The following is a 14,358-nucleotide window of genomic DNA, read 5'->3' on the forward strand; positions in this document are numbered from 1 at the left end:
GCAAAAATAAACAAATGGGACCTAATTAAACTTAAAAGCTTCTGAACAACAAAGGAAAACTATTAGCAAGGTGAAAAGGCAGCCTTCAGAATGGGAGAAAATAATAGCAAATGAAGCAACTGACAAACAACTAATCTCAAAAATATACAAGCAACTCCTACAGCTCAACTCCAGAAAAATAAATGACCCAATCAAAAAATGGGCCAAAGAACTAAATAGACATTTCTCCAAAGAAGACATACAGATGGCTAACAAACACATGAAAAGATGCTCAACATCACTCATTATCAGAGAAATGCAAATCAAAACCACTATGAGGTACCATTTCACACCAGTCAGAATGGCTGTGATCCAAAAGTCTATAAGCAATAAATGCTGGAGAGGGTGTGGAGAAAAGGGAAGCCTCTTACACTATTGGTGGGAATGCAAACTAGTACAGCCACTATGGAGAACAGTGTGGAGATTCCTTAAAAAACTGGAAATAGAACTGCCTTATGATCCAGCAATCCCACTGCTGGGCATACACACTGAGGAAACCAGAAGGGAAAGAGACACGTGTACCCCAATGTTCATCGCAGCACTGTTTATAATAGCCAGGACATGGAAGCAACCTAGATGCCCATCAGCAGATGAATGGATAAGAAAGCTGTGGTACATATACACAATGGAGTATTACTCAGCCATTAAAAAGAATACATTTGAATTAGTTCTAATGAGGTGGATGAAACTGGAGCCTATTATACAGAGTGAAGTAAGCCAGAAAGAAAAACACCAATACAGTATACTAATGCATATATATGGAATTTAGAAATATGGTAACAATAACCCTGTGTACGAGACAGCAAAAGAGACACTGATGTATAGATCAGTCTTATGGACTCTGTGGGGGAGGGAGAAGGTGGGGAGATTTGGGAGAATGGCATTGAAACATGTATAATATCATGTATGAAACGAGTCGCCAGTCCAGGTTCGATGCACGATACTGGATGCTTGGGGCTGGTGCACTGGGACGACCCAGAGGGAGGGTATGGGGAGGGAGGAGGGTTCAGGATGGGGAACACAGGTATACCTGTGGTGGATTCATTTCGATATTTGGCAAAACTAATACAATATTGTAAAGTTTAAAAATAAAATAGAATTTAAAAAAAAGTCACTAGAAATACAGACACAAGTTATTCTGCACATAACAGGAGGATACTATTCAACTTACCTGTGCTTTCTCCTGATATTTTATCAGCACTGTTACTTGTACCATTGAGGCGAACTATACTGGAAGAACTTTGATAACCGAGCTTAGGAAGACAGTCGGCACTTCCCTTTGCACTCTCGCACTCTGACACTGTAAAGATTAAAATGCAATTTGTTTAGATGTAATCTATACGCATCAATCGGAGAAGGCAATGGCACCCCACTCCAGTACTCTTGCTTGGAAAATCCCATGGACGGAGGAGCCTGGTAGGCTGCAATCCACGGGGTCGCTAGGAGTCGGACACGACTGAGCGACTTCACTTTCACTTTTCACTTTCATGCATTGGAGAAGGAAATGGCAACCCACTCCAGTGTTCTTGCCTGGAGAATCCCAGGAACAGGGGAGCCTGGTGGGCTGCCGTCTATGGGATCGCACGGAGTCGGACACGACTGAAGTGACTTAGCATAGCATAGCATACACATCAATGGAGCCATAAGGAGAAGTGGCTTTTAGTTCTAAATAGTTCCACCCAAAAAAAAGTGGTAAGAAAATATTGAAGACCTCTGTATCTATTTGTCAATCAGAAATAAGTGATGTCATTTGAGTCATCAAGGTGTGTATCAAACAGCTAAATACTGGTCATGCATGAGGTCCACACATACAATGCATGCCTTTTCTATTTATTCTTTAGTTACTAAACACTGCTTTTTATGGGGAGACGTAAGTGAGAAAAATATAAATCACAGTCCATTAATAAAAGCATTAAGTAAAAATATTAAGCCCCAGGAAAAAGCCACTGTTTGAAGAAATACGTATTTCTACTATAAGAATAGTATTTGATTGGAGAGTGTTTTGCCACTGAGACCACACACTTCACACATAAGGCATTTACATGCTGGAATGTTAGGTGGTGGAGAGGGCTTATAATGTGAGGAAAGAGGAGTTTCCATGGGAAAGTAAAAAACAAAATTAGTACTTTGACACAAAGTGACTTGAATTTTCTATTAATGTAATCTCACAATTTTATACCATATCAACTTAGAACCTACAGGAACTAGAATCACTCCCTTTCTTATCTTTTTCTTCTTGAATGTCCTCAGTGGATGTATCCCCTCTTCTAACTTCATCCTTAGATAACGAATTATATCCAAGGTCAGACTGGCCACCTGGAAAAGGAAAAAACCCTATGTTGTTTATCATAAAATTCTTTAATAAGAGAAACTGGATTAGAAAATACACATTGGTATTTAGGTTTACTCATAGAAAGTTTTCTGGATAACTTCCAATTGAAAGCATTATTTTGTTAGCTCTTCCTCATCTCTATTAATGTAAGAAAGGAATGATCACAAAATGATCACATTTATTTTTGTCTCCACATTGTAGTCAAAAGTAACTATGTGTGTTTACACTACTATCTGGGCTCCAAAAGACACAGACAAACCAAACATTCTTTATTCAAGTCCATGACCTTTCTAGGTGAAGGTCTGAGATCCAACTAAGCAGTGGAGAAGAAAAATCTGTAGAGAACTCTTAATAGAACACCCACACACAGATCACTGAAGCCAGATGTCTAAAAGAGCTTACCAAAAAATGGGCCTGTTTAAACTTGTTGATACATAATTAGTTCTCTGAAAATTCAACTGAATAATTACTGAACTGCACATGAGTGCAAATACATGGGAATGAGGAAAAAATCTAGTGTTACATTTATTAAGCAAATGTTGCAACAATATAAGAAAACTTCTAATACACTTCTATTAAAGAGGCACTCTATAACTTTCAGCAAATTGTTCTCACTAGACTGGCATCAAAACATAAGGTTTTGAATCCTAGTTCTTGATCTTAGGAGACATGATTTTAAGTAAACCACTTAACCTTTCTCTTTGACTCTCAAGTTCCCAGAGGTATAATGTAAAAGGCTGTTATATGAGAGGCCACACATAAAATGATTTTATAAACTTGCAAAGAACTGCTTAAAGAAACTGTATTATCATTAGGTGTTTACCTTAATATCTTTTTTATAATTTTGAGTTTGTATTTTTTTCTAATCAAAGTTTCAGCTCTATTTCCAAAGAAACAACAAATTAAAAAATATAAATATAATCTTGATAAAATCCAAGGTTTCATTAGGTTCTTCACTGCAGATATCCTTTTTAAAGGCCATTAGTTAAAAGACGGAGCTCTTCATTTTTAAGAGCTAATAATGCCTGAGGATGACTACTACAACTCTGATTAAATTCACAATCGCATGAACAAGAAACAAAGCCAGCCAAGGAAGAACTACGAAAATGACATTTCAATGTACACAGCTTATATTTATTACTCTCAAAAGTACACGTAAAAAGAGATAAACCAAAATAATGTTAAAATTTGCAGAGCCATAAGTCTTCATGTTTTATTATTAATGCTTGGATTTTTAAGTTTAAAGTTTCTGCTCATTAATATGAAGCTCTTACACTATATTCAAAAATCATGTCTAATTTTTTATAATGTACAAATGAAAAGGGCAGAATTATTCAAATAATATATTTTTTATGTGCGTTAGTTTTCATAACACTTACAGGAAGCTTACATACAAATCTTTTAATGAAAGTAATGCTATCTTCAGTGCTAGAATGCTGTAAGTTTTAAATATGTTTAAATTTTTTATTGTGATTTTTAATATAGATTAAAACTCACAAGAAGTTGCAAAAATAATACAGTAGGAAGAGTTCTTCTGTACCCTTTACCCAGCTTCCCCCAATGATAATATCTTGCATGAAACACAGAACACTGTTGAATCCTGGAAACTGAAACTGATATGGTACTATTAACTCAGATTAGGGATCTAAGTTTCTTTCTTTCAAACCCTAATAACATAAAAAAAAACTCTCATAACATGCTCCTAATACAAAGAACTTATCCTAAGAATAGGATATGATAAAGAGACCTCTGTGCTATTCAGAGTTAATTGGATTATCATGGGCTAAAAACTCAAATAAACTCTCTTAACCTTTCATTTTGACTCAAGTAGAGAATGCATAAAATTGCATAGTTATTAAATATACTGTCAAATGCCTACCATATAAACTTTAAAAAGACAATTAAATATACCATTGAAAATTAAAATCTAAAAAAGACAGGATAGCAAACTTAGTTCTTAAAATGGATTGCAATAAATGTATACATAAGCACACACAAACCTGTACTAGATCTATCATCGGAAGCATACGCTTTGATTGAACCTGTACTACACGGCGCCTGCTCCACAGCGTGCGTCCCATGGCCACTATCCATGCTGCCATGGCTAACAGCATCCAGGTCACTGCCATCTGCTTAAGAACACAATTTGACAGCACTTTACTACTCAGGGAGATAACCAAAAATACATATTAGTTTGTTGTTCAAGCTAACAATCTACTAATACTGATCATGAAGACTGTCTCATAATTAGCAAAATACAACTACAGCAAAGAAGCCTATCATGAATACTAACGAACACTAAAACAAGACCACCAAAGGTTGATAACAGTTACAAGAAAAAACAGTAAAATTTGGTACTTTTTAAATGGTAAGAATAATATTAGCATTTGCTTAATGACAATAAAAACCAGAAAACATTATTTTGAAACACTGAAATTTCCAAATAGTGTACATTATAACTAGTCAATTAATTTTAAAGAAAAAGTACAACATGTACATCCCTTAAAAACCTGTAATTACCTGAGAGAGCTGTTTGAGATAAATTTGCATGCTTCTTTAAAGCTCTTTTGAACTGTGCTACTCCTAAAACAACATTTCTCACTTTTGTCCAAAGAAAATATCCACTACGACTCCTTGAAGGCCAAGTACTTTCCAAAACAGCCTATTCAGTCAACAAAATAAAATAATTAGTGAAATAATTTTTATAAATGAACATTCATTAGCTCTAGAGTTAATCTAAAGAATAAACACACTTTACAACCCAAAATAGAACAAAAAATCTTATTTTCAATTTGCAAAGTATATTTTAGATACTCTAAAATAAATACCACAAAACCCCGGCATCACTTATTTCTGCCATTAAACTAAGGTTGTAAAATGACAAAAGTTATATTTAAGTCAAAGTAATTACCTTATTATAATAGCCATAAGTAATAGCATTTGGGTCAATACCAGCTTTCTGCATTTCAAAAAGCACTCGAACTGCAAGCACTGGCTGATCATACTGTCCGCAGAGCTGCATGAGAATGCGGTAGCACACCTGGAACACAGCCGTTTTGAGTGTACAGCAGCAAAATATCTATGTACATAAATCTTGAACAAAATAATATGGATAATTGTTACCTCATCAGGTGGATCCATCTTCTTTGACTGCATTTTTTTGAGTACATCATATGCTGTTTTCAGAGCCCTGACTTTTGAATGGCATACTTTCACATAAGCTGGGAGACAAATAAACCAGAGTCCGTAACAGTGACGCAGTAGACACCTAGACCACATCTGAGGAATGGAAGAATATCTCTTGGCAATTTTATGGGCTGATTTAATTTCCTGGAAAAAAAATGCAAGGATCTTATTAATAAACTTACATACTTAAAATATCCTTATTTAACTGAAGGCTGAACAAGTGTAACTCACATGCTTTTATAATGTTTCCCTAACATCTGTCTATAATTAATAAATATTCAAGCCTCTGCTTTAATCTGTATTATACAATATGTAAAATAAAGTTCGAGGACAAGAGAACTGGTTAATTTTTTGAAGTCAGATTATTCTACATTTTCTTCACAATGCTTCAGGGAGCATAATGTGGGGTAGTACTATACGGGAGGAAGAGTGTCATATTCATTTTTGTTCTACTGCGTGATTACGTGAAGAATACAAGATCATCAAAGCACCTGTTTCGTTCTTCTGAACATGGGAGAAGGGCTACTAGGACTACTTGATTTTGAAGGCAATTTGCTCTTTCGTGTTTGCAGAAATCCTTCAGGTCTCTCAAATAAATTGTTCCTAAGAACTGGAAATCCATTATAGCTGTTTTTGAAAAGAAAAGAAAAACTCAAGCACATATAGATGATCATACTGGTTACAAGCTAAACAAATTATGACCAATAACCTCTTAACTCATTTTAACTTATTTTAACAGTCTTCCTCCATAAGGGTTTGATATATAATCAACAAATATTCATACTAGTGATGCTTTTCTTACTATAATAGCTAAAAATGTAATAGCCAAATACATATTCAAGGATATATTTTGGAGAGAAAAAAGTGAAACACATTTAAATTTTGCTAAACTTGACATCAAACTCCAAAGTAACTCAAACAAATTTTACGAGTATTCATGCAGATAAACAGCAAACATATGAGATAATATGAGAATGGGTAAAAGGCCCACCAAATCGATACTTTTTCAGACAGGAGAGTTATTAATATCATTGCTTGGATTAACATATTACTATAGAACTTTCCTCTTAAAAAACGCAAATAATATAAGTCAACCAGGACAAGCTCTCACATTATTATGAAAGGATTTATCAGGTTAGCGAAGTAGATTCAGGGCCTCATTTATGAGAAAGAAAATTGAAGAAGTTGGAGAATAGGAAGAAAAGATTAGACTGGGTGACTGTGAGGAGGTGGACCTAATTTGGTGCTGGCGTAGTGTGTCTGGGCATTTAAAAGGGAGCAGCAGGGACCTCCCTGGTGGTCCAGTGACTGGGGCTCCACGTTCTCAATACAGTGGGCCCAGGTTTGATCCTGGATTGGAGAGCAAGATCCCACATGCTGAAACTACAGATACTACGTGCTACAGCTGGGGCCCCGCACAAACAAACAAATACTAACAAATGGAAAAAAAGGTAGCAGCAGCTGGGTAAAAGCAATGCTAAGAACAACAGAAGAAGCCTCTGAGGAGCAAACCTATCCTACTTTAGATTATTCTTAAAGGCATATAAAGAGTTTTAATTACCTAAGAAAAAAACTAACTATAATAAAAGATAAACTGTATCTATTATATGTTATTATAGGCAAACCCAACAGAACAAGAAGCTATTAGTAATGACTGAATATTAAGTAGGAATAAAATAGCAAAGTTCAGTAAAATCATGTCCCTTAAAAAAGTTCACTGTATGTAGATGGTGTGATAATAAGACACACAGTACATCTTATGGAAACTTACTGTCTTATCATTTTAGACAGACTATGTAAGGATATATAAGAATTACTACCTCTTACTAACAAGATCCACTGTGCCCATTAAAGACATTTAAGTTTATTTCCAATGATGGGTATGATTACACCAAAATCATATTAGTAGTCTCAAGGAAAAAAAATGACAGGCTCTTTTAAAAAATGAGAACTTTTAAAAATAAGTAGTATTCCTTTTAAAGGACTAAATCTAAAGGCAAATTTTAAATTAAATAATTAAAGCCAAACTACAAAAATAAAAAGAAAAACAAAACTGTATTAATGAAATATACCAAAAGATGTCTCTTAGAAGTATAACGTACAAAACAGAAAAAAGAAATGAGATCTCATTTAGAAAGAAAAAGAAAGAGAAACTATCAGAAATATTTTAAATGTCTTTGAGAAAAGGCAGACTTTTAAAAAATTATATGAGCAACATCAGCAATAGATAAAAATGAAGGGTAGGAATCAGGTAGCTTATGAATTCATCAATATTCAAAACATCAGTTACACCACTTGTAAAAGGAAGAATTTAATCCCAGTGATAAATGAGGATGTCCTGAAAGATTTCTTTTCAATGAAAACACACTATGATTTAATTATAGGTATAAAATGGTTTTAGAATCTTTAAAATAAGAAATTATTATGGAAAATTTTAAAAATCATTTAAAATCTGGATGGAATTGCCATTTTAATGGTATATTAGATATGTTATATATATAACATATATATATAAATGTTATGTATATATCTGTGTGTGTGTATATATATAAAATACATATCTAGATAGACTATGATAAATCCACCTCTATCATAACCCTATCACTGTGCTCAGAGCTTTTCTCTTTCCCACTAGACGATCATTCAAGTCTATATACCAAGCACTTAGCAGTGTCTGAACAAACTTCTTAAATTAACGACGACTAATTCCAACAGTTTTGAATTTCCTTGACTTTAAAACTCATGGAAAAATTAAAAGCCTAAAAAAATTAAATCATAAAACTCAAAGTCACAAATATCAACTCTAAATTAGATCAATATTTTTTTTTTAATTGAAGTATAGCTGATAATCCTTTTGTAAACCAAGGTTACATTAATCAGTATGTGTTGGGGAGGGGATGAAAGTGAGTAAACCAATCTTAGAGACAAAAATCAAAATTCTATAATAAATGTGCTACATTTTGGAGGGTCCTAACTTAAAATTTATGAGAACATATACTTATGGAGATATAGAGAGTTCCTAAGTCTATATCATGCAAAATTATATATTTTTTCTTTTTATACCTCAAAACTTAGTAATGGATGTGGGATAAGCTTGCTTACCACCTAAAAATTAGGGATCTGTAAAGTTTGGATTTTTGAAAATACCACAGTCCTTAGAAAGCTACGTCACAGATGATGGATTGCTTCTCTCTTTCAATCTCAAACATTCTGCCTCTTGAATACCTGTACTGTAAAGGGGGTTCTTCACCATTGGGTAGATGGGGGATCTCAGGAGGTGTTACAAAAACAGTATGTTCACTTTTGAAAGATTCATCCAATTCTATAAGTCGCACTTCACCACTCTTGTCCATATCCACCTGAAGGAGTTAAAAATATATATATTAAAAAGATACATTGACTAGACAAGTGTTCATCTATAGAGAATGGTTAAATAAACCATTTACACAACTAGATACTAAGAAGCTATTTAAAAAAAGAATGAGCAAGTTCTCTGTGTATTACTATAGAAAGTTCTCTGAGATAATTAAGTGACAATAACAACATATTTAGTTTTCGCTTGTACTCACATAAAGAAATACTCAAAAATACTTTTTTAAGAAAGTAATTATCTATATGGCTAAGAGGAAATGAAGGGAATGTACTAGAATGGAATAGGACCCAGATTTCCCAATATATTACCTTTTAATGTTGTTTTGCATTTTGAATAGTGAAAATTTACTCAAGAAATAGAACCTTAAAATGTTATTATATTAACAAATAATAATATTTAAATGTGCATGCATGCATGCGTGTGTATGTTGAGAATACTGGGTCTGTCTTTGATTTTGACTAAGTAAAATAAACTTCCCTATGTTCTTCCAGTATATGTAGAAGCACATTTGTGTTAAGTTCTAGTCACATCAATATTTAAAGCATTTTAGTTGTCTGTTACCTCAAGATACTTTATGGTATGGTAATATTTATAAAAATAAAAACTTCATAGAGTCTAAACTTCCCAAAAGGAACTCATAAACTAAATAGCACAATATTCACATTAATTTAAACCAGATGTCATACGTATGACAAAATAGAATGCACAGAATTTTATCAGGTTAGACAGAATTAATGTCACATAACAGGAATAAATGGAGAGTAAGTCTTATTAACAAGTTAAATCTTAAAGTAAGGATTTACAGAAGAGTAGACCAGAACAGGACAGAAACAGCTTTTACCATTTTCCTAACCTTTAAAAAGAGGTGATACATTCAGAGTCGTCTTATATAAATTGTTGATTATAATTTCACAGCATTACCTGCTGTAATCTCTGGTATTAAAGAATGTTTTTAATGGTATATCCATATAGTGAACTAGACAATAATTAAGGCATGTTTCAGAATTAATGACAGGAGAAAATGTTCACAAAATAAAAAAAACTACTAAATAATATATATGTGTATCTATATATACATACCACACACACAGGGAGTATGATTCTAACTTTTTTAAGACTGTGCCTATATCTGTTATACAGATATATTTCTGTGTGTGCACACTTTCCCACACACACACAGATGCACACACACAGTTATCAAAATGGTACCTCTGGGTGGTGTTATTACTGGCAATAATTTTCTTCTTTATATTGTTATTTGTCTTCCAATTAAAATAATGAATATGTATTATTTTTACTTGCTTTATAAAAATTACAAAAGCAACAAATGTTCAGAATAAAAATGTAAACAAGGAAGACTATACTACTTTTAGGATAAGCACTTATTTCAATTCTGTCCAAGGATTTAAAAATTAATCAGTATATTATAAAAGAAGGTACCTTTGTTTTTAGCCTTTCAAAACTTTTATACAGTGAAACAAGCAGTGATATAATAAATATAGTAAATTGGGTAATCACAAACTCAGCTAGTACTCAAAATTGATACAATCTTTTTTAGAAAGCAAGCTATGTTTAAACACATCCACCATATCCTTTTTTCCCCTTGGGCTGTGCTGCATTGTGCCATGGATCAAACCTGTATCCTCTGTAGTAGGAGTATGGACCCTTAACCACTGGACTGCCAGGGAATTCCTTTCCTCCCTATTCTAAGGAAAAAACCTAATAGAAAAAATTATCAGTATGAAATTTTTTTTTTTTTTGCAGGACTGCAATAAGCTTCCCTGGTAGCTCAGATGGTAAGTAATCCACCTGCAATGCAGGAGACGTGGGTTTGATCCCTGGGTCAGAGATCCCCTGGAAAGGGAATGGCAACCCACTCCAGTATTCTTGCCATGGAGAATTCCATGGACAGACCATGAGGTTGCAAAGAGTGGGATACAACTGAGCAACTAACACTCTCAGTTCTTGGGCTTCCCAGGTGATGCTAGTGGTAAAGAACCTGCCTGCCAATGCAGGAGACGTAAGAGACGTGGGTTTGATCCCTGGGTTGGGAAGATCCCTGGGAGGAGGAAATGACAACCCACTCCAGTATTCTTGCCTGGAGAATCCCACGGACAAAGGAGCCTGGAAGGCTATATATAGTCCATGGGGTTGCAAAGAGACACGACTGAGCACACATACATACACATACAATAACAATAAACTGGAAGTCACCTACATGACAAAAAATAAGTAAATAAATAAAGTATGATACATAGATGATATATACAGTCACTAAAAATGAAAGAGTATGGAGAAGGAAATGGCAACCCACTCCAATAGTTTTGCCTGGGAAATCCCATGGACAGAGGAGCCTGGCGGGCTACTGTCCATGGGGTCACAAAGAGTCAGACACGACCGAGGGAAGGAAATAGTCCCAAGAAAGCTGAGGTGCTTGCCAGAGGCCCCAGAGCTTTTGATGGCAAAGCCAGAACTGTGGCTAAGGACTCCCAGTTCCCAGGCTTCTTGATCCTGGCCTCTCTCACCAGATACGAGTGTGGAACACTAGAATCGAAAATATGCCTGAGGGCTTCCCTGGTGGCTCAGTGGTAAAGAGTTCCCTCCCTGGTTTGGGAAGATCCCACATGCCTAGGAGCAGCTAAGCCCGTATGCCACAACTACTGAGCCTGTGCTCTAGGGTCCAGGAGCCGCAACTCCTGAACCCGCACACCTTAGAGTCTGTGCTCCGCAACAAGGGGAGCCACCACCACGAGAAGCCCATGCATCACAAGTGGAGAGTAGACTGCTCGCTGCAACTAGAGAAAAGCCCATGTAGCAACGAAGACCCTGCACAGCCTTAAATTAAAAAAAAAAATCATTAAAAGAAAAAAAAATGAAAAGAGTAAAGGTTATGCAGGCCTCTGGTTGGACAAGACAAATTAAACACAACTATTTACCTTCAATCCTTCCTGAAATCTCACCAAAACAAGAGTAAGGAGATTAAAAAACAATGAAGGCAAAATGAACTGGAGAGAAGTCAACAGCAGAGCTGAGTTCAAAACATTTTAGAAGCTGCATAGTAGCTTGATGAGACCTATGAAAGCTGAAAACCACATGTCTGGCACTGGGGAGGGGGTAGAGAAGAAAAACCAAAAAGTCAGCCATTTGGCTCTACAGAGCACCAGAAAGGTCAGGGATGAAGAGCATGATGCCCCTGAAGACAGGACGGCAAGTGGGGTTGAATCAGGAGAATTAGTTAAATGCCTGCATTTGAGAACTCCTAGACCCTTGCCCAGTCGGACACGACCGAGCGACTTCACTTTCACTTTTCACTTTCATGCACTGGAGAAGGAAATGGCAACCCACTCCAGTGTTCTTGCCTGGAGAATCCCAGGGACGGGGGAGCCTGGTGGGCTGCCGTCTATGGGGTCACACAGAGTCGGACACGACTAAAGTGACTTAGCAGTAGCAGTACCAGCAGACCCTTGCCCAAGCCAGCACAGTTAGGCCATGACCTCTCCCCAGCAGCAGAAAACTGGGTTGGGTCTTTCTGAGTGAATCAGAGAAGCCTTACATTTGAGGATGCCAGGCAGAGCTGGGGAAGATGAAGGAGATTAATACCATAAAACAGGCGAAATGAGTAAAAGCTTACATGTTACAACAAGTGGAAAATCTTAGCTACCTTCCCCACTCAGCTCTGAGAATACCTGCTTACGCATTCTAGGCTAAAGACTGGAGATATCTCTTGGGGAAACTACGTAGCCTAAAAGAATTACAGACACTGATCAAATAGGGACTCTAATGAAATAGCTGAGTTCCTTTATGATCATCAATCTCATACCTAAGGAAGCTCCAAGTCTCATCTTCTAAAAAGAGCTCCACTGAGTTCTCTGTGCCTCATACTTGGTAACAAATACCAACTAAAGATCACACACACAAAAAGCCAAAAACTTGAAAAAGAATAAAATAAATATTAAAAGGTTCTCAGAAGGAGAGACAATGAAAGGGGAAAAAACCCTTCAAAATAACTAAAATGAATAAGCCTACATCCACGAAACAAGAAGATGCTATAACACATACCCACATAAGAAGGGAGCATTCAGAGAATGAGAAGGAGCTTATGGCAATTATAAATATGATAACAGAGGTTAAAAGTATACTATAAAGGCTGAAAGATAAAACTGAAGACATCTGGAAAGTGGAGATATGACAGAGAGATAGAAAATAAGATGAAAACAACCACCAAAAAAGAAAGAAAAAAGAAAATTAAGAAGATCAGGCCAGGAGGGCCAATACACAAACAATACATATTTCAGAAAAAGAGAACAGAGAAATTGGAGGAAAGTAAATCTAAAAAGGAAAAAAATACACACAGCAATTTCCTGGTGGTTCAGTGGTTAAGAACCTGCTGTGCAGTGCACAGGACATGGGTTCGATCCCTGCTGGGGAACTAAGATCCCACACGCCTCAGAGCAACTAAGCCTGTACACCACAACTAGAGTGTCCATGTGCCACGACAAAAGATGTGGCATGAGGTGAAGAAGATCCCGCGTGCAGCAACCAAGACCTGATGCGATCAAGAAAATAAATAAATCTTTAAAAAATTATAAAAAATAAAAATATGAAAGAAAATACCCCAGAATTTGAAGGCCACAAGTTATAGATTAAAAGGGCCTATATATGTCCAACTCAGAGACGAAAATGAAGGCTGACACCAAGCATATCCTTGTGATTTCAGATCAGGGATCTTAAACGGTTCCAGAAAGAAAAAGAGATCAGGCACAAAAGATCAGAAATAAAGACAGTACTAGACTAGGTGTTATTCTCAACAATAACATCTGAGGCCAGAAGACAATGTAGTAATGACTTCAGATTTTACATCCGACCAGACTAGCAATCAAGTATTAAGGGAGAATAATGAAATTTGCAGGCAGGCAGGGCATCAAAACATGTAACTCCCATCGAGTCTTTCTCACTAAACCACTGAAATCTGTGATTCACCATAACAAGGAAATAAACCAAGAGGGAAGTTACTGAAGCCAGAAAGCTGGGGATCCAACTCTGAAGAGAGGTCAGTACAATTCCCAAGATGATGGTGAAGGAAAATCCTAGGATGACAGTCTAGAAAGCAGTTCAGACTGAAACACAAAGATGGAAAGCTCCAGCAAGAATTAAAAAAAACAAACTGATAGACTATATGACATGTTAGAAAAACTGAGATTTTCGATTTTTTACCTTCATAGAAGAGCTTAGAGATGAATTAATAGTACACACAAAATTAGAAATATAGCAATTATTAACATTAGGGAAAACAAAGTCCATACGTAAAAGAAAATTTAATTACAGTATATACATATGACCTATCTGTGACTGCATACAAAGTGAAATTTTCAGACAGGTATATTGATAAAATATCAATTAAAATATCAACATTGCAAACCATTTGACC

At 35.7% G+C, this 14,358-nt stretch overlaps 1 protein-coding gene across 4 annotated transcripts in view; it reads right to left on the reverse strand.

Annotated features, from left to right (window-relative positions):
• The window catches only part of DENND4A (DENN domain containing 4A), a 126,732-nt gene that overhangs the window by 29,363 nt on the left and 83,011 nt on the right, over nucleotides 1-14,358 (reverse strand). For 3 of the 4 annotated variants that reach the window (XM_070377303.1, XM_070377302.1, XM_070377305.1), the window contains 8 exons: nucleotides 8,783-8,916; nucleotides 6,049-6,184; nucleotides 5,495-5,701; nucleotides 5,283-5,411; nucleotides 4,892-5,033; nucleotides 4,372-4,503; nucleotides 2,239-2,355; nucleotides 1,211-1,339 (listed from right to left, as the gene is read on the reverse strand). In XM_070377303.1, the coding sequence (XP_070233404.1) occupies nucleotides 1,211-1,339; nucleotides 2,239-2,355; nucleotides 4,372-4,503; nucleotides 4,892-5,033; nucleotides 5,283-5,411; nucleotides 5,495-5,701; nucleotides 6,049-6,184; nucleotides 8,783-8,916 (1,126 nt within the window). The remainder of the gene's footprint in view (nucleotides 1-1,210; nucleotides 1,340-2,238; nucleotides 2,356-4,371; nucleotides 4,504-4,891; nucleotides 5,034-5,282; nucleotides 5,412-5,494; nucleotides 5,702-6,048; nucleotides 6,185-8,782; nucleotides 8,917-14,358) is intronic. The other variant, XM_070377306.1, reaches the window with a different exon arrangement.

The sequence above is a fragment of the Bos mutus genome, chromosome 10 (assembly GCF_027580195.1).
Source record: "Bos mutus isolate GX-2022 chromosome 10, NWIPB_WYAK_1.1, whole genome shotgun sequence".
NCBI classification, from domain to species: domain Eukaryota; kingdom Metazoa; phylum Chordata; class Mammalia; order Artiodactyla; family Bovidae; genus Bos; species Bos mutus.